This window comes from Anthonomus grandis, chromosome 21, assembly GCF_022605725.1.
Source record: "Anthonomus grandis grandis chromosome 21, icAntGran1.3, whole genome shotgun sequence".
NCBI lineage: Eukaryota > Metazoa > Arthropoda > Insecta > Coleoptera > Curculionidae > Anthonomus > Anthonomus grandis.
The window spans coordinates 1826482-1846543 of NC_065566.1; the positions used below are offsets into that span (position 1 = coordinate 1826482).

Genomic DNA, 20062 nt, shown 5'->3' on the forward strand with positions numbered 1-20062 from the left:
TCCATAATTTAATTTATTTATTAAACAAAATAACTATTTTTATTTACCGTATTTGTAATTTCATCATTGTGTTTTTTTGCTTTTGTGTGTAGTCATGTCATGGGATTGAAACATTCATTAATCAATCATATCATATTTATCAATTATATTTTTTGAAACCTTAATTAATTATTTTAATTATAGATGAAGTAGACACCTTTGGTGAGGCCGCACTTCAATGAATGCAAAGTTGCAGAAATCAGTACTTATTTATTGAGAAAGCTAAAGGATTATCTAAAAATAATGCAAGAATGAAAAAATATTCAATTAATTAAGCTATAGCAATAATGATCGAAAAAATATTAAATATTTTATTTAATATTTACGATTAGGATGTTATTTAACTTGAGTATTTATTACAACAACTTTTGAGATATGAAATAAAATCAGTAAATTTTGTTTGCACAATAGAATGTATATTTATTAAATTTAAGAAAATAACAAAATTATAATTTCATGTTAGTGTTTTTTTTTATAAAGGTACTATGTGCATCTGTTTTTAAATATCTTCGTATTTGAATCTGATTTTAATCATAGGCGTACAATATAATTTATAGTTTTTGGCACTGGCTGCTTCGACATTTAAACAGAGACATAAATAACAAAATATACCCATGTTCTGTGGAAAAAACCCAATAAAAACTGTTTTACTTTTTCAAAATATTAAATAGCAACAGAGATAAAAAGAGAGATGGCCGGGGCTCGTGAACTTCCCATAAGAACTTATAAAAGGAAGAGAGATGCTCTCCTTGTAAATGAGACTTTTTTCCTCTCATATAATTCTGATTAAAGTATTGCACATCAGATAAGTGGGTCCTGGATAGTATACTGGACTCGCTTATCTGATGTGCAGACGTTGCTCAAAAGGGAAAGGCTCAAAGTTTATTTTTTTATCTCGAAATTCTAAAACAGATACATAAATAACAAAAAATATCCATGTTTTGTGGAAAAAAAACCCAATAAAAACTGTTAACTAATATTTTATAATGGATTTAAACAACTTAATAAAAAAAGGATGGACGCCAATGACACGGCGAAATGCCAACCGAATTTTCCTTCTCGAGTTTCATGCGTCGTCCACGATTATTCCCTGGGCGAACTGAAGGTAAGCGTGAATTGAAGCGTCCTCGTTTTATGAAAGTTTAAACTGCTACTGAAACAGATGTCCTGCCAGATATATTTTAATAATGTTAATTATCATTTTTTCCACAGTCGTCAATTCGCATAATGCCGTTTGGTAGATGATTGAATAGTTTTTTACCGTAATAAATGACAGACTTCTTTGTCAAGGAGGTGTAGAGGATTGGCAGAAGAAGATCGTTTGGCTGGACTTTGTATCCATTAATCGAGCAGATTCCATAATAAAAATACAAGATAATCACAGACTTGAATACAAGATTGTACTACAAAGCATATATTCCATCTCAGATATGATTCAACAAGAGTGAAATACAAATTTCTTGCCAGAGCCGTACTAACCTCGATGCTTACAATGTGGACGTTATAAAAACTAGCAGATACCTTACTACACAAATGACTAGTATAGGTTTCAGACTTTAACTTGCTGTCAATTAAGATTACCAAGGACCTATGTTCATTACACGGAATCTACCTTTCATTTAAGATCAGGGATATGGCGAGCCTAAACTCATCTTCCCTTTGACCAAAAATAAGATTAAAAGATTTGCTTATATATTCTAGTCAAGAAGCAGGAAAAAAAGGTTCTTGCTGCGATGTGTTCACTTAAAGCAGTGATTTGTGCAATCAACTCAAGTATATAAGCATCTTAAACTATCCAGTAACAAAATTGATATAAACTATAAAATAACTAAACTTTTTACAAAATCTTACTAAATACCGCAGATATCATACATCATACATCAGCCTTCAGAATGCTAGATTCTGTAGGACATGTGTAGGGAAAAGCATGAGAAAACTAATCTCTCTTATTGAAAAGGTCTTAATACTATTAGAAATATGTAAAACTGTAAAGACAGTTTTACATTATTATTTATTTTACATTTAAAGACAGTAGTAATGTACTAATTAAGAGAAGCTAACACCAATGTTTGGAACCTTCCAAATTCGAATTAAGTAGGATTTTGGCCATAACGGGTTCTATAGGACGTGTAGGCTCTTTTCTCAATAATCTACTAGTTGTTAAATAAGAACATCACAAAACCTATATTTATCAAAAGCAACTCTTCAACCAAAGCTTTGATAGTTAAATCAACTACATTTTAAAGATATTAAAAAACAATAAACAGTTCTAGAAATTGTTGGAATCCGGACAGAAATTATTGCACACGTGCATATCTGCAAGGAACAGCATCCTTGTTGATTAAGCAGCCAAGCAATAGATGTCAGCTCTAGGCTCTAATTACATACACTATTGTACTTGTACAAAAGATTAATAGTGAAGATAATATTAGGTTAAAAATGTCTTTATGCATTTATTTTTATTCTTTGTCACCATATTATCAAGAATTAATTACTGCCTCATATGGTAAATATCTTACACTTTAAAAATAAACCAATTTATAGTTTTTTATTTCAATTTAATTTTTTTTAAATAAACACCAAAATTAACTTAAACATGATAGTCTTAAATTGAGATTGTTTCTTTCTTAAAGTCAAAAAAAAATCTCAATAAATTTATGCTACAAATTACTTACATTTCAAGGAACGCTAGCAAAAAGAAACTTACTACAAAAAGTTACTAACTATTAGGAAAAGTTATTTATTTTATGAAGATTCTTAAACAAAGAATTACTTCTAGATAATTGATACAAGTCTTTTTTTAATTGACATTTTTATTGTACGAAAATCACTTTAGCTCACAACTAATTCTACATAATGTAAAAAAGAAATTTTATTGCTGAGCATGACAATAAATGTTTCAAATACAGAAAAAAGTCTATGGGATTCAGGTGAGATGAGTGCGGTAGCCATTGGATAGTTCTTCCCTTTCCGATCTGTCGATTATTAAAAGCAGTATCAAGATATTGCCGTTAAGTCTTCTTAGTAGCTCGAATGGTCGAATTAATTTGCCTTCAATGATCCCCGCCCAAAGATTGACTGAAAACTGATGCTGAAAGCGAGAACATCTCACTATTTTAGGATTAACATGTCCCAAAATGAAGGATTTCTCGAAAAAACTGAATCATTTTTAATAATCAGCCAGAAGAGCTTGTACTAGTTGCATGATAAGAATATAACAGATTCCCTGTTGAATTTGATGAATTGTAGATTTGGGAAGTCTTGAAATACGACAAACACTTGTCGGATTTTATGTAATTCGTAACAAATATCTACTAAGCAAATACGTGTGGGTATTCTTTTTATATATTTATTTTTACAGAATGTATAATTCTGTTTTTATAAATACCACAAAAACGTTAATAACTTTCATAATTGCCTTCAACAAAAAAATTAAAATTATTCATCAGTAAAATTTTTTTTTCCAGTCGTTGGTTGTTCAATGCAAATATTTACTTGTTAAGAGGGTCAATATTTTTAGAAAATAGTAATTTGAATACTGAAAGTTTTTACAAGGAAGGTTTTTTTAAGGAATTTTGAAAAGTTTCTCTATTTTTGTCTAAAATTGTATACAAATATATAAATATATAAATATCTTATCCCTTGTTAACTTTCCTACTTCCTCGGGTAGCTTTTGACGTGCATAGGAAACCTTAAGGCGAAAGATATGGCATATGCATTTCATTATAAATATATTTGGTATATTTTCTTGTAACCTGATTGATTGGCAATTAATTGCCAATTGTCTTCTGGTAAGTATGGTAATAACTGTAAAAAAAATAATTAAACTGATTTTATAATGTCTCTGTAAGTCAAATCATGGACAAAAAATCAGAAGTCTGATTGTCAGAACCAACATTTTAAACTTGTTATCTTTATAAAAATTTGGTTTTCTTACTATGGCAAAAACAAGACTTTTTCCCAGAGAACGGAAATCATACATCAATCATAAATTTATCATACCATGTTTCAGCTAAATAATATGGATCTTTCTTCCTCCCAAAATTATTTTCTCTAAATATTCTATACGCCACCTGACAGTTCCATTACAGCAGCTCTTTTGTTAACCATCTTAAGCTTAAATCCAAGTTTTATCAGGTATCTCCGAAAGGAGAGACTGACAAATGTTAGTTCCTTGCCGTGTCCTTAACCGTCTTTTTGGTCAGTACTTCATTGTTTTTGTATTTAGAATACACAACTTTCGTTAGCAATTTAGCAATATCCGTGTCAAGTCCCTTTGATTGTCCTGCATCTTTCCTTTTTTTCTGTCTTTAATCCCTTTTTTTACAAAATAGCATATTGGACTATACGGAATCGCTGTTAAAAACGATGTTTTTTGCAAAGCATTACAATCATTTGTGAACTTAGGATCATTCCTTAGATTGTTATGCACAATTAGATAAATTTGTTTGACGTCTGTATTTAAACAATTACGTTTTAAAACTGCTGACTTTCCCCTGTAGCTTCTTTTTGCTTCCTCCACACTAGACAATGAACTATCAGAACTATGTAAGTCTAAATCACTGTCCAGATCACTCTTATTGTTTTCATCACAAATGTTATTGTCTTTCTTGTGCGCCCACGGTCTCCATTAGCCCGCACAAACTTTCTTGCCAAACTTTCTTGCCAAATTTTCTTGGCTATTTTCCCAAGGTCGAAACATTTTAAGGTCTTAGGTATAATACCAAAACAAATCCACAAACACAAATTAAAAAACACACTTCCTCACAGTAAAAACTGCAAAAAATTTAGATGAATATAAACCAAATTCTTTACTTTCATAAACGTGTAAAAAGCCAAACCGGCAAAACCCATCAAATAATAACAAACTCACATGACTCCCCTCCCAACTATTAAAGGTGATAGACCCATCCTTAAAGATCTCTTTGAAAACACGACGAAAGTAATACAAAAACCGCCCAAACATTTATTTGGTTACGGCCCCGTAATCCTCAAAATCAGTAAGATAGAGAGAGATACACAATCACTTGCCAAGCATAAAGTAGGAATCGCCAGAACGCAGGTGTTTTATCTTTGTTTAATAGACTGGCTAAAAAGAGGTGAGAAGACTGTGAGTGCTGGAAGTGTTTAAAATATTTTGTAAGATGCTTGGATTTTAGTCCGCGGTCAATTTTTTGATATTATTTTCTTCTGAAAATGGACATTTTCGAAAGAAAAATCAAAAGTAGTGTAAAACATGGGGTTTTATGTATATTTAAAGTGATTTCATAGATAAACTATATAAAATTTTGTCATTTAAACATATATATCATGCGACAATAAATACGACATACTAGGACTAGTTAAGATCTAATAACTAGTTAAGAACTAGTTAAGTCTAATAGGACTCTGAACTGGACTTTAGTTAATTCACGAATTAGAATAATGAAAGTAAAGTAATAGACGACGCAGATAGAAAACGAGATATTTTCTTAATATTTTCTTGCTTTGAAACTTTATTAGTGTGCTAATAAATTAAAGAGATACTTAAAATATGCTCGACACTGCAATGTTGACCCTTACATCGTTAGTACTATTAAATTACAATACATCTGGTTTACAATGATACGAATGATGTTATTAAAAGCTCGTGGAGAAATTATATAATAATACTATAAAAGCAATGGGATGATACTTTTCAGTATAACCAGCAATGTCCCAGTAAAAGACTTATTTTATATTATCAGAGCAAAATTTAATAATTTCATATCAGCCAAATATCTACAGTGTGGCAGACGGATCTGAAACACTTTGGCCTGAGGTAAGAGGAATGCAGTAGTGAAGACAACATGGCCGACTTCATTCATAAAATGGACAGTGGCGTGTGGTATTATGTGAAACTATTTAAATTCGATTTAAGGAAAATAATTTTAAAATTTATCGAAATAAATTTTCCTAATTAATTATTCATTTGTATGATGTTTTATGGCTTTAGAAATAAGTTCTTTTTTTTGGTATACAGGGTGTCCCACAATCAACGTCACAGGCTATAACTTTTTTATTTTTAACTATAAAAATTAGAAAAAAAAATTAATAGCTATAGGAGCACTTCCTAAAATTACTTAAAAAAACTACCCCCAACAAATACATCCCCCAAAAATGAATTTGTCGGGGGTAGTTTTTTTTAAGTAATTTTGGGTAGTGATTCTATAGCTATTAAAAATATATAAAAAAAAATATACTTAAAAATAAAAAAGTTATAGTCTGTGACGTTGATTATGGAACACCCTGTATACAGGGTCGCACGCAAATATCTCTGTTGCTAAGCCGAATTTAAAAACAAAGTTTAAACAAAAGTTGCTAAGGTCACAGGGGCCACGTCACTGCAGTAGTACGTGTATTTTGGTAATTATTAAGGTCATTAAAAAAACAAAACAAAAGTCAAACGTCGACTAAAATGAGCCACCTGGTATAGATTATAAAAAACGAACTGCATAAATGTTTTGGCAATGATAAAAGTTCGGTTAAACTAGTAACGGGAATTTTTATGTTTTTTTTATGCGAAATTTTCACTCTTTTTGGTATTTCCGAAAAAGTAAGGTAATTTGAGAAAAATATAAGGTAAATAACTTACGTAATTTTTCGTTTACTGTTATTTATGTTAATGTTTTTGTAAGTCTCACACACTTCACTTAAACATGTTTTTATTTTCACTGGTGAAATAAGCGAGCTCGTTTTCTTTACCTTCAGCCTCGTATTCACTATCGTCTTCACTACTACTGCCATTAGTGTCACTGTCCTCATTTTCTATTGTAATGACAAGGGGCTCGATTTCTTCCATGATTTGGTTAGTTTCCCAGAATTTATCCTCCACAGTTCTGACGTGCTGGCAAATTTCTGCCAATTATTTTCGGAAATCGAGGATATAGCATCCTCAGTAACCTCCTTTAAGGTTGTAATGTTAAAATGGCCAGTAGTATTCCGAGTTCTTATTAAAAATTTGAGTCTTGCTCAAGCTAATTCAATTGGGTTTAACTCGCATAAATAAGGCGGTGTTCTTAATGGAGTATGCCCATGGGACCTTATAATCCGATCTACTATATAGTTTTTTTGGTCACCAGGTGGTTTGTGGCGTAAAACCAAATCGAAAAGATCAAATTTTCTGGCACTTGCATCGTGACTTATACCTATAACATATAGTATATTTAATATATAATAATATACAGGATAAACCTTATTCCACCCCATTTTTTTCTGCCATTTTCTTAAAAAAAAATTTTTTTGTCAATTGATATTAGACTGCAAGGGACAAATTTATTTGGTATTTTTAACCCCTTAACTTTAATTCCACGCAGAGGTGACTGTCAACCCCAAAATCTTAAATGGTAAGGGTATCACTCGACACCCCTTCCTATTTAAGATTTTGGGGTTGATAGTCACCCCCGCATGGAGGTTAGAGTTAAGGGATTGAAAATACCAAATAAATTTATTCGCCTGAAGTCAAAAAAAGATCATCAACAATTTTTTTTTAAAGAAAATATCTGAAGAAACTGTGGTGGAAAGTTTTCATTAGCTAATCGTGTATGTACATCTTATGTAGGTACATTTATATAATTCAAATTTATAATTTATCAGTTCAAAGGGCTTAATTAAGTTGTTATAGCTACCTTTCTTAGTTAACCACGCGATTATATTTCTTTTTAAAGAGGATTTTGTTGGAGTTTTATCGTCCTGCACCGAATGATAAGGAGCATTGTCTAACACTATTACCGAATTGGCAGGTATATTTGAGAGAAGTTTTTCCGTGAGCCATCTAGTAAAATTTTCCCTATTCATTTGGCTATGGTAATCACCTGTGGCCAATCCGGCTTTAAATATTATACAGGCATTGTCCACAAAACCCTTGTCGGAACCTGCATGAACAATTATTGGCCGACCTAAAATATCATTTAAAATATATATATTTTTCAAATTTAACGGGTCCTTACCCGTGAAAAAATATATGACTGTAACTTATACACACTGTTTTGTCTTGTATGCTTACCCGTTGAACTAATATTTTTTAAAACACCAGTAACCGTATCGCTCTGCCAACATTTCTTGAACGTCAAATCGTTATCCACCCAAGTTTCGTCCAAGTAAATAATGTTTCGGCCTTCTTCACGATATTTTCGTATTTCGCGAAGATATTTGTATCTCCAGGAACGAATATTGGGCCTCTCCATTAAGATTTTCCTCTTATTTTGACACTTACGCCAAAAAAAGCCATTTGACTTTAATAAAAGCCGAAGCGTTTCGCTGGAATAAGAAAAATTTGCCTCTTCTTTTAATTTTCTTAACAACTTTCTAGTTGTCGGAACCACTTTATATTCCAGGTAAAATCTGGTGATACAATGCCTAACTATTTGAAAATGAAAACTTTCATCTTTTTCGACGACAGTTTTCCGTGGCCGTTTTTTCCCTGGACTGGCTAACATTTCATCAGGGTTATTTTGTCGCCTTTCTTCATCTTCCTTGTGAATTTTTCTCACAGATGATACGGAGACTCCGGTATAAAGGAAAACGCGATCAAGTTACGCTTAAGAGGCAATTTCATCGAATTATTTGCAGCTTCTTCATCGCAAATCCTAATAACAACATTTTGAATACATAGTTGGAATACAAAAAGTAATAAAATATAATATAAACTACTGTTTTTTTAAGAGACACAATTTATTTCACTTTTTTTTAAATAAATTATTATAACCTGTAAACGTTTGCTATCACTTCCCTCGTTTGACTATGACGTACCTTACCCTCAGTGAATTTATTAATTATAATAAATGTTATTATTCGTATATATGTAGACAATAATAAAACAAACTAAAAAAATAAATATTAGGTATTTCATGTAAGTAATAAAACAGCGAAACTCCAAACCTACGAGAATTACACTACCTACTTATAGGTATACACAACCCTAATATCAGTTTTTTTAATTAATAGCCACAAATAAAACAAAATAATAAATAACATATAAAATCAACGGAATCCAAAAATCAACGATAAAACCTACGCCACTGTCCACCCTTCAATAGGAAAAATGGTAAAATTGTAATCAATGTTTTTAAACGGCAGCAAGCATTGTAAACAGGTGACAAAGACGCTGTCCAATGAACTATCGAAATAATTCATAACAAAAACACGTGCGGCGAGGGAAACCAATCACAAGCGTTCAGGAGGAGTAGGAACGTAATGTTGCCAGATTTACTAAACATGATCCACTTTTTGGAAAAACATTTAATTGTACCATATTTAATGGTAAAACAATTGCGTATTAAAGGCAAAATGGAATAACTATTTAGATTATAATTCTTAACATTTTACCCTCTATATCTTGTGATTGTAAAAAATCTTATATTGCATATTATTAGAAAGTAAGTCCCGCACAATTACGTACAAGCGCGACGTTCAAAATTTCGCCTCTATGCGGTTTCTTATAAGTAACGAACGAAAACACGATCCGTATAACAACCCAAGATTAACATGTAGGTAACCAAATGAAATGTAATTATATAGGCATATTATTTTTCTTAAATGTATTGTTTTGTCTATTATTATTGATTTACCTTTATTAAACTGAGGTGACACAAAAACATATTACCAGTGTTAGTGGAGAATAGACAAGTTCTAGGCTATTATCAATCAAAGATGCCAATGATTGGAAATTTAGAAAAATATGAGATCAAAGAGAAATCGAAGCTAAAAAAGACTGGCCAGTTGATTTTTGTATTTAAGTTTTATGTAATCTTTTAAAGGGAAATCAAATATAATAGTTTCTTATAACAATAAAATACTAGCTTTTAATTAGTCTAATTTTTTTTAAGAAAATTATATTATGATTATTATAAATATAATTTTATTTTTCTATTTATAAGATTATTTCTTAATTTATTTATTTGATTCGACTTTTGCCGTACCTGATTATTGTCTAAGCTTTGGATTAAAATGGCGTATTCTTTTGATGACTGATTTTGATGATTAAATTTTTAAGCCTTTTTTCATCCTATATATATTTAGTAGGTAGTTAGCAAAGACAAAATTATGTTATACTTTTCCATAGGGTGTTTGGCATTTAATGTGCCAAACTCTAAGGATGCAAGTTGAGACTTTTATAATGTAAGTTAGCCAAATGGCTATGTTTCCCTTTTATTATGTTTTTTTAAAAGTTAGATAACGTGCAAAGTACAATGTTATTTTATTGCACAATAGTTGCACCTTAATTGGCTGAATGCTATATTAGCAACTTTTTTTGATATAGATCTGTTCCTATACTGAAACAAGTGCCAAACATAAGGCTAAAAAACCAAAGAAAAAAATTAACCCAATAAAATTTCTCTGGTTTCTTAGCTAATTAGCAAACAAATTTTATGTTGCTAATTAGAAAAATTTTAAGAACACTGTTTGTTTGAATCCCTCCTATTTTTAAATTTATATACAAATATTTGTAGTAATGTAGACACCTAAAATTTTAATAACTGTTTTATTTGCCAAAATTGGTTAAAGTATTGTATTTGGCCTGAATGCAAAACCTGTTATGTTTTGATGAACCTGTAATGGCTTCATTTAAGGTTCTTTAAAAACAAGACCTAAGAGTTCCAAACTCGTCCTCAAAAGGCCAGGGCCCTAAAGTCAAAAATTCGCAAAAAAATTGGTATTTTTCGTTTTGTCACGAGAACTCAATTTGGACGTTATCAAATTAATTGAAAGTTTTTAGCCTAAATGCCTATAAGGAGACCTAGGTCTGTATACTTTTTGGGGTAGATCGGTATAAAGGGTGAGTAATTATAAGCAATCAAAATTGAGTAAAAACTCAAACTGGTCTAGAGGCTAACAGATACATTTTATAAAAAAAAGTGTTTCGGCGAAAAGAATGAGTTTTTTGAGAAAAATGTCATATTTGGAGCACCAAACTACTTATTTCAGTAAAAAAGTAAATATTATTTAAAAAAAAAATGTATAACCTTTTAAAACCTCTTTTTTAGTATACTCTACAATTATCTACGTAGAGTAGTTTTTGCTGTTTTTTTACTTTGACGCTTAATATTGGCATACTTACAGCACATACAAAAATAAGTTTTATCCTCAGGAATTTATCTGGCCACTGTCGACCTTTTTTTTCAAATAATACCGTTTTCCAGCAAAATGCCATTTTCTATGAAAAACCTCAAAAATCGTTCAGATGAAAAAAAAAAATTCCCTTTTACTTGCCAAAACAATAAAAGACCAAACCGAGTGACCCAAAAACAAATTGTTATGTTTTATTCATTTAAAAATAATCGGATTTATATACCGTGGATCGTACTAATCTATTTCAATTAAAATATAGATTTTGGTATTAAGGGAGTTCTATGATATTTCAAAAATATTTGAAAATATGCATTTGTGGATTTGGGATTTGTTTAGTATAGAATTCAATAATTTTAAAAATTATGGACTTTAGAGCCACATGATCATCATAACATTTTTCGTATTGGTCTGATTAGATTGAAATTGGATATTTGAGGTTTATTAAAGACTCATTGATTTTTTACAAATTTTTAAAATATTAAGTTTTAGGATCATGCCATCATTAAAACTTTTTCTCTATTGGTCCGGTTTTAGTGAAATTTTGTATTAGGGGCTTTTTTTGATCATAATTTTCTTCCTATAGAACCGATTATTCAAATTTAGTATTTTGTATATTCAGGTTCGTATATAAGAAAAGCGAAATATTGAAGCTATTTATAAGGACAATATTATTTTTAACTAGCATTAACCCACGGCTCGATTTGCGTTGTAGAAGTTTTTTAATTATTATTGATAACCACAATATTTGAAGTAAACAATATGACCTGATCAATTTTGATTTATAGCAGCACACGATCATGAATCGACGTCATAAGTATACAAGTGTATAAAGGCTCATCGGTTTCCTATATAGTAGTCATAATATACAGGGTTTGTTAAGGTTTGAAATTATGTAAAGAAAGTAACAGTAATAATAGTGTCAATTTTAATATATGGTGTTCTTTTTACTAGTGATTGTTAGGAATACTATGCGTGTGAACCTAGCATATAGTTTTATTAATAGTCAACCAATTTGGAACAAAAAACATAAATGGGAATGCGTGGTTTTCGACAAATGGGAATTGCTGTATTGACTTTTTAATTTTGAGAATTAGTGGCTTAAAATGGGTGGAAATGATTGGAAAATGTTATTGACGGTGTTCTAAAGCTTTGACTTTTCCGAATATTTGTATATCAATTGCGTATTGCGGTCAGAAAAAATCGAAACAGTTTTGGTGTTTTACAAAAATTCCTACCAAAACAATAGAAGGCCAAACCGTGTGGCTCACAAACAAATTGGCTATTTATACATCGTGGATCGTATTGATCTTTAAAAGAAGTTACCAGTTTTTCTACTTTTTTTAAAGGCATTTGAGTCAGCCCAGGCAGTATTTTACCAAAAAGCTTTGCACCATTAATATTTAATTCCAGAATGTATAATTATCTTAAAAATGATGTGTATTTTAAGCTTAAACTATGGGTAATAGGTGACTTGTAATTATGTACATTAACCAACCTAAGGGATTTCTAGACCGGATAGTTAGTACCCAATATAGGTTAGATTTCTAATGGGTTGTACTCAGTCCTCCGTCAACTGTGTTGTAATCCCTGATCCTCATTATTTTCAGTCCTGGTTATTCCTAGGAGTAGGACCAATATTTTTTCATCACAAGAGTTTATGTTTTTGAGTTGTTTTCATAAATTTCCTTTCATTTTATATACACTGTTTACATCTTCTTTCATACAAGTTCTAAATCTTACATATCTCAGAAAGGCCTCCTAATAGAAGGGTCGTTATTTGTTGTGCAGTAGGCATAATACACTATGGTATAGTTTCCCATACTTTTCCCGAAAAGTCCGGTTATCTTCGGCACGTGTAGCCAACACTTATTTTTACTCTTATTTTTACCTAAAATATCTGGTTTTGATGTCTGAAATTGAGTTTGTTTACCATATTATGTCTCCTCTTGTTCACTCATACCGTTTTCGCGATGAAAAACTCAATTTCTTTTGAGTTTCCTTGATTGCATTTTTTTTACCCGAATGCTAATCCTGAAGATGGTTCGTAAAAAATCGCGTTTCTAAATTTCTGCCGAGGATATAAAAGGCACCAAGTTTATCAGACTTGGTATCATTCGATTCCGAGTTCCACTTCGATTCCGAGTCTCATTGCCGTTCAGATTCCAATACCTATACCGACATTCGTTGCAGTTGAGTCGTACCGTACCGTGCAAGCAAAGTAGACATTATTTACCGGTTTTTCACTAGGAAGTCATCACAATGGAAGTGTACGTGCATAAGAAAAAGGAAAATGTGTTTTGTAATAGAGTGAGTGTAAAAAGAAGGTAAGATTTGTATATTATATGGATTTTATGATAAAATTCATAAATATCTTTAACTATGAAACAGCCAGTTTCTTAAATCTTTAATTCTGATGTTGATATAAACTCTGATTTTCATTAAAATCTACAATGGCAATTTTCATTATAGAGTTTATATTGCCAGTTTCCATGATAAGTGCAAATTATAAGATTAAACGAACTTACCTAAGTGAAGTTCAATCTTAATTATGTTCACGCCTTGCTTGAGTGATCACACTGTAGTACATCATCCGCTGGAACGGCGCACGAACCGGTATCAAAGCCAAAAATCGATAACCCCCTGCTAATACCCACACACTACGCCGGCAACCCTCAGTTTTTATTTGAGGTTTTATCTCAAATCGGTGATCACAAGGGTTGCGAGGATATCACGAGCGTAACATAATTTGGGTGAGGCGGGATGTGATCACTCAAGCAAGGCGTGAACATAATTAAGATTGAACTTCACTTAGGTAAGTTCGTTTAATCTTATAATTATATTCACGCCTTGCTCTCATGATCACACTGTAGATGTTTAGAGCGATTTGAGATCTCTCTTTTTTATTATCTATATACTTTACTGCCATAGGCATAAATAGTTCTATACACAAGAGTTGAAAACATATTATATTACTTCCTCAAAAAATATCGAAACAGATTAACAAATATAAGTAAATAGCAAGGGTCTCTAACCTATAATAACAATATATATATATATATATATATATACACATGTTATATATATATATATATATATATATTTATATATATATAGATATATATATATAGATATTTATATATAGATATTTAATCAAATCCTAAGTAATTATTATACAAAATCGAACTAAGTATGTAAGTATACTAGATATACAAGCAGCCTAGCGATCATTGCTTTCTAGGACTGAAAGGGCAAAATCCTCTTTATTTGTAAGTTGTAAAACTTAGCAAAAGAATTTGAGTCCGAAGTCCAACCTGCAGTATTTTTAATTAAGTCTAAACTCAACCCTTTACTTTTCGCTAGCGACGTATGACACAGAATGTCTAGTACTATGTGCCGAAAATATTTCAGTGTTAATTCCGCTTTTTGTAAGAGTGACCTTAATCCAACGACTGATAGATTGACTTTTGGCCGCTCTGTAAGGTCTTTTAAAGGTTATAAATAGTTTTGACACATTCCCTCTTAGAACAGAAGTTTTTTCTAAATAATCATCCAAGGTGGTAGCGGCGCATATAGTTAAATCTTTTAAATAATATGGAATACGTAAAACTGGTTGTAACTTATTCCTACCGCTAGTTTTAATTCGGTCTTTAATTAAAATTTGAAAACCTGATTGATTTTTATGAATATTTTCCAGTTCAATCAAGGAAAATTGCACCCGATGGGCAGTAATTAGGGCTAATAAAGTAGAAAGTTTAAATGTGAGGTTCTGTAGAGTTAAACTTTTGTTTGGATAGAGGCTTCTTAAGTACGTTAGCACAACAGATGGATTCCAAGTCCAGTTATATCTTGGTTTGCCTGGTCTCAAATTTTGAACACCCTTAAAAAACCTCTTAATCTCAGGGTCTGAACCTATTTCTGATGATATAATTAAGGATAGAGCGGACCTGGCACAATTTAGAGAGCCGTGTGCTGCCCCTTCTTGGAACATTTCAGATAAGAACCTTAAGATAAGTTTTGTACAGTTAGAATATACATTGGTGTTATTGGTAAAGCAGAATTTCCACCAAAGCTTCAAACTACTGCTATACTGTGCCATGGTTGCTCGGGAGATTGATGACATCATAATCTGTATGGTTTCCTTTGTCAATCCTCTCCTTCTAAAGGCGCACTCGATAATATGGCTGCCACCAGGGAAAGCTTCCTCCATAGGGGGTGCGGTTTCCTATCAACAGAAATTAATAAGTGCCTATCAGGATTAAGGTATAGTGGTTTCCCTTTAATCAACTTAGTAAAAAGCGGAAACCAAGGTTGAGTCGGCCAAAAAGGTACGACTACGATAGCTGTCGCCCTATCACATATTAATTTTTCTAATACTTTCGGAATTAACGCAAATGGAGGAAACGCATAACAACCAGACTGATTGCCCCAAGAAAGGGTAAACGCGTCATATGTTAAAGCATCGGGATCCCAATGCCAAGAGATGAATGAATTACATTTTGCATTAAGTCTACTAGCGAAAAGATCAAGAGACGGAATTCCTAAGTTTTTACAAATTAGATTAAAGGCTGGTGAAGATAGTTCATATTCTATGTCCGAATTATCTTTTCTTGATTCAGAATCTGCCTCTTTATTAAGTTTTGATTGTATATAGGTTGCTACTACAAAATTATTCGATTTTCACACCACTTCCAAATTTTTTGTGCAACTTCATTAAGCCTTGGAAATCTAATGCTCCCCATACGATTAACACATGATAAGGCTGTTTTATTATCAATATGTAATAAAATATTGCTATTTTTACCTTCACGCGCAAAACAACTTAAGCTGAAGAAGGCTGCTAACAGTTCTAAACTGTTAATATGCCAATGTTTCTCCACAGTACTCCACTGGCCATTTGCTCTTTTACCTTCACAATATGCCCCCCACCCTTTTTGAGAAGCATCTGAATATATTTCCATTACATAATTTTGGATAGGTTTAATAGAGTTGCTAGCAGAAAGAACATTAGATTTCCACCACATCAGGTCATTTAGAATGAACTTAGGAATTTGCATTTTACTTTTATATGACCCTTCGGATTTTTCCAAGGCTAAATACTTTGCACGCTCAAAATTTTTGTAGTACATTTTTCCATATTTAAGTGCTGGAGAGGCTGCAACTATTTTGCCTACAAATCTAGAAAAGTATTGAATAGAACAACTTTTAATATCCAAAATGTTATTGATCCAATTAAGCAATTCTTGGCGTTTATCTAAAGGAAGTTCAATGGTCTTTTTAGAGGTATTTATATACAAAACCCAAAAATCTACATGATTTACTAGGTGTAAAACTAGACTTTTCGATATTGACTATAAACCCCAATTTTTCCAATACTTGTCGAGACGTTTTAACATTATATAAACAGTCATGGTATGAATCACCAATTAGTAAAAAATCATCTAAATAGACTACTGATAGAAGATTTTTTGATCTTAATAAATGGAGTACGGGTTTTAACAGCTTTGTAAAAACCATAGGGGCACTACAAAGACCAAAAGGTAAACATGTATACTCATAAATATGATTTTCAAATTTAAACCTTAAATACTTTCTATGGCATTTGGCTACTTTTATGAGATGATATGCGTCTTTTAAATCTATAGATGCCATATATGAATTGGGATACAAAAATTTTTGCACACATCTGCGATCTTCCATTTTAAAATGCTGAGTCATCAGAAAGCTATTTAAATTTTTTAAATTTAAAATTAAACGTTTTTTACCATTGTGTTTAGAGTTTAGAAAAATTCTGGATAGAAACTGGCCTTTACAAGGCTTACGCTTTCTTATAACTCCGATTTTTAGCAGCCTAAATAATTCTAGTCGAATATGTTGTCTATCTGAAGCAGACCAGCTTTTATTTGAACAATAAGACATCTCTTGTCTGACTGGTTTACTAAAAGGTAACTTATAACCCTCGACCCATGATAATCTTACTGGATCTTGAGTGGTTTCTATCCATTGTTTTTGAAATGTTGATAATCTTCCAGCATGTAACACTTCACTTACCCCCGTTATATCTAAAATCGGCGTGGTCGACCCCTCTCCTCTTCCTTCTTGTTCATGTACTGGTTTCTTCTGCTGTACGACTGCAGAGGTCTGGAACCCGACATCTTTCCTTTGTAGTTGCTCCGGGGGGTCTAATAATATCCTCCCAGAGTTGTGTGCCTTCTGGGAGGCTGCCCTTAAATTTTTTGTATCCATTCTAATAGGCCTTTTAAAGAAGATGACTTCGCCTTCAATAACTGATTTCAAATGTTTGTCTAAAGATGTACAGATTACATTCTGCCTAGAAACAGACTGGTCATGGTGGATATCAGCTAAAAGTTTAGCCCCATCACAAATTGCCTCTATGGCCTCTACATTCATTTCACCTTCCACTGACATGAGAGAAGTAATAGCCTTGGAAAGAGCAGCTAAGCCAAATCCCATCTGGGATTGAACCTTTTCCAACCTAAGGTCACGTTTTAACGCCGTGTCATTCACAGCTGCTTTAACTTCCGGGTTTAATTTAGGAGGAATGGCAGCAGTACAGTTCCTAGGAATTTTATATTTATCCAAAATATTTTGTCTGTCAATTTCATTAAGACCTTTTCTTAACAAAAGCTCCCATTGCTGTGCTACGTCTGCTTGAATTGAGGCGGAAAAACAATCCTTTTCCTTATCCATTCTTAAAATATTAAGGATATTTTCATTAAAAACCTTCGTCGAGGTACCCTCTGCAGGAGAATCTGAAAAACCAAAATAAGGTGAATAATACAGCATTTTAGCAGCAATCATGATCATGATTGTGCAGTATCATATTCATGATCTTCTAGTCAATTTTAATCAAAATTGCTAGGGATATAAGAAATGCCTCCCTTATTCAAGAGTAGCCACTTACGTTCATCTTCTGATGAAGTGTCAGATATCACTCTTCTCAAGCGTCGAAATTTCTTTACCGATTCCTTCGCCCATCTGTTGGGCAAGCTGGGTTTTTCCGCTTCGGAATCGGAGCAAGATTCCTCCTCCTCGATCCTTTCTATTTTTAGAATTTCCTTGCCTCGAGCAGGTAGAAGAAGGGGTCGAACTCGAGGGTGAGCGGCGGCGACGACGTTTACTGTGTTTTATGGCGCTCGGAGATATATTTTCCTTTTCCAATTCATGTATTTTCCTTTTTAATCTTCTAATTCTGCATTTCTTACGAAGGCTGTCGGAGGACTCACTGTCTGAAGATGATAAAGAAATATGACGATGGCGTCGATTAGGCATTTTCACTTATTACGAACAAATAGAACCGGGAACCGGACGATACAACCGTATTCAAGCGCACGAAAATAAAAACTTAGGGTTGCCGGCGTAGTGTGGGTATTAGCAGGGGGTTATCGATTTTTGGCTTTGATACCGGTTCGTGCGCCGTTCCAGCGGATGATGTACTACAGTGTGATCATGAGAGCAAGGCGTAAATATAATTACATTTAGATGAGTATATTGATAGCAAGAGGAATAAATATTAGGTATTTAACAGATTATTATTATTGAACATTATTTAAGAGGAAGAGTTGTAACACCAGTGAGATAAATCAGTTATTTTATTATTGGTGTAGAGAAAATATAACATATTGAACTATCATCATATTTATATTCATGAAGGAGCCAACAACTCCTAATTTTGGTGTACCGCCCCCTTATGATTTCTTGATGACTTCTCTATGAATTGTTATGCATTGGTGTACACAATCTTTCCAAATTGTTGGCTTCTCGACTCTGTTATATATATTTGCTCCTAAAAATAACAAAATTAATGTATTGTAACAAAGTTACAAGATTTTGTCTTTATTTTATAGCAATAAGGGCAAGCCCAGGCAGTATTTTATAAGAAATCTTAGATAATTTTGCTCCGTTAACATTTAGCCTCTAATTTTATAATTTACAAAACCAAAAGGTACATTTTAAGCTTTACCTGTAAGTCATGACGGGCTTGTAATCGTAAATATACATAAAGAAACCAACTTAAAGAGGTTTCTAGCCAGATAGTACTATGGAAAGGTTCGATTTCTTATAGGTTATACCTAATTCTTCGTTGAGTATGTTGTAGTCCCTGGCCTTCATTGTTTTCAGCCCTGGTTGTTCTTAGGATAGTTCTTAGATACAACACAAATGTCTAAAACTGAGAGGTTTTTCATCACTATGCTGCCAGTTTTCCGGTTATTTTCATGCTGTTGCATTGTTTACATGTTCTATTATGCAAATTTCAAGGTTTACCTACCTTGGAAAGCCTGTTATAATGAAGGGTCATGCCTTGATTGGCAAAAGATAATATAAATCATGATTCGGTTTTCCGCGGTTTTCCTGAAAATCCAGTTTTCTTGTACACATGTGAACAGCTTTTGTCCCGCTGTTTTCACCTAGATATACCCGGTTTTGAGAGCTAAAACTAAGTTTGTTTACCATATAAGGTCATAGCCTATAAATCCGTACCGTTGTCATGAGGAAAAACTCTATTTTCATTAAGTTTTCCCAATTGCATTTTTATCCAACGAGTGATTCCGAGGATGTTCGTGAGTCGTCGGCATCCAAATTGCTGCGATGGGTATAAAAAGGTTCCAGGTCTACCAAGGTGACACTTTCGTCGCAGTAAGGTCGTACCATACCTTTCGAGCGAAGTACCAGTAACTTCCGTATTTCAATACTGTTAAATTTTCAATATTTATATTAAAACTTTGTATTGACGTTGACAGTGTGAATTGGGTTAGGTAAGAGCCCTGTTGACAGTTGACCGGCCGCTTCCAAGCTCGCGTATTAAGATCTTTATCGAATCTGTTGCTATTGATATCGTTCCGTTCCGTTTTATTTAATTTTGAAACTGTTGTTTGGGCCCCATTTTTCTTCGTGTTTTGTAGGGCAGGTAGTAAGC

At 32.5% G+C, this 20062-nt stretch overlaps 1 protein-coding gene across 1 annotated transcript; it reads right to left on the reverse strand.

Moving 5' to 3' along the window:
- Positions 1 to 7943: 7943 nt before the first annotated feature.
- LOC126748093 (uncharacterized) lies at positions 7944 to 17370 on the reverse strand. The gene is made up of 3 exons (XM_050457092.1): positions 17176 to 17370; positions 14654 to 15349; positions 7944 to 7955 (listed from the first exon to the last, which is right to left on the reverse strand). Exons 1-3 carry the CDS (start codon positions 17368 to 17370, stop codon positions 7944 to 7946), a joined length of 903 nt encoding a protein of 300 aa, XP_050313049.1.
- Between the last annotated feature and the right edge of the window lie 2692 nt (positions 17371 to 20062).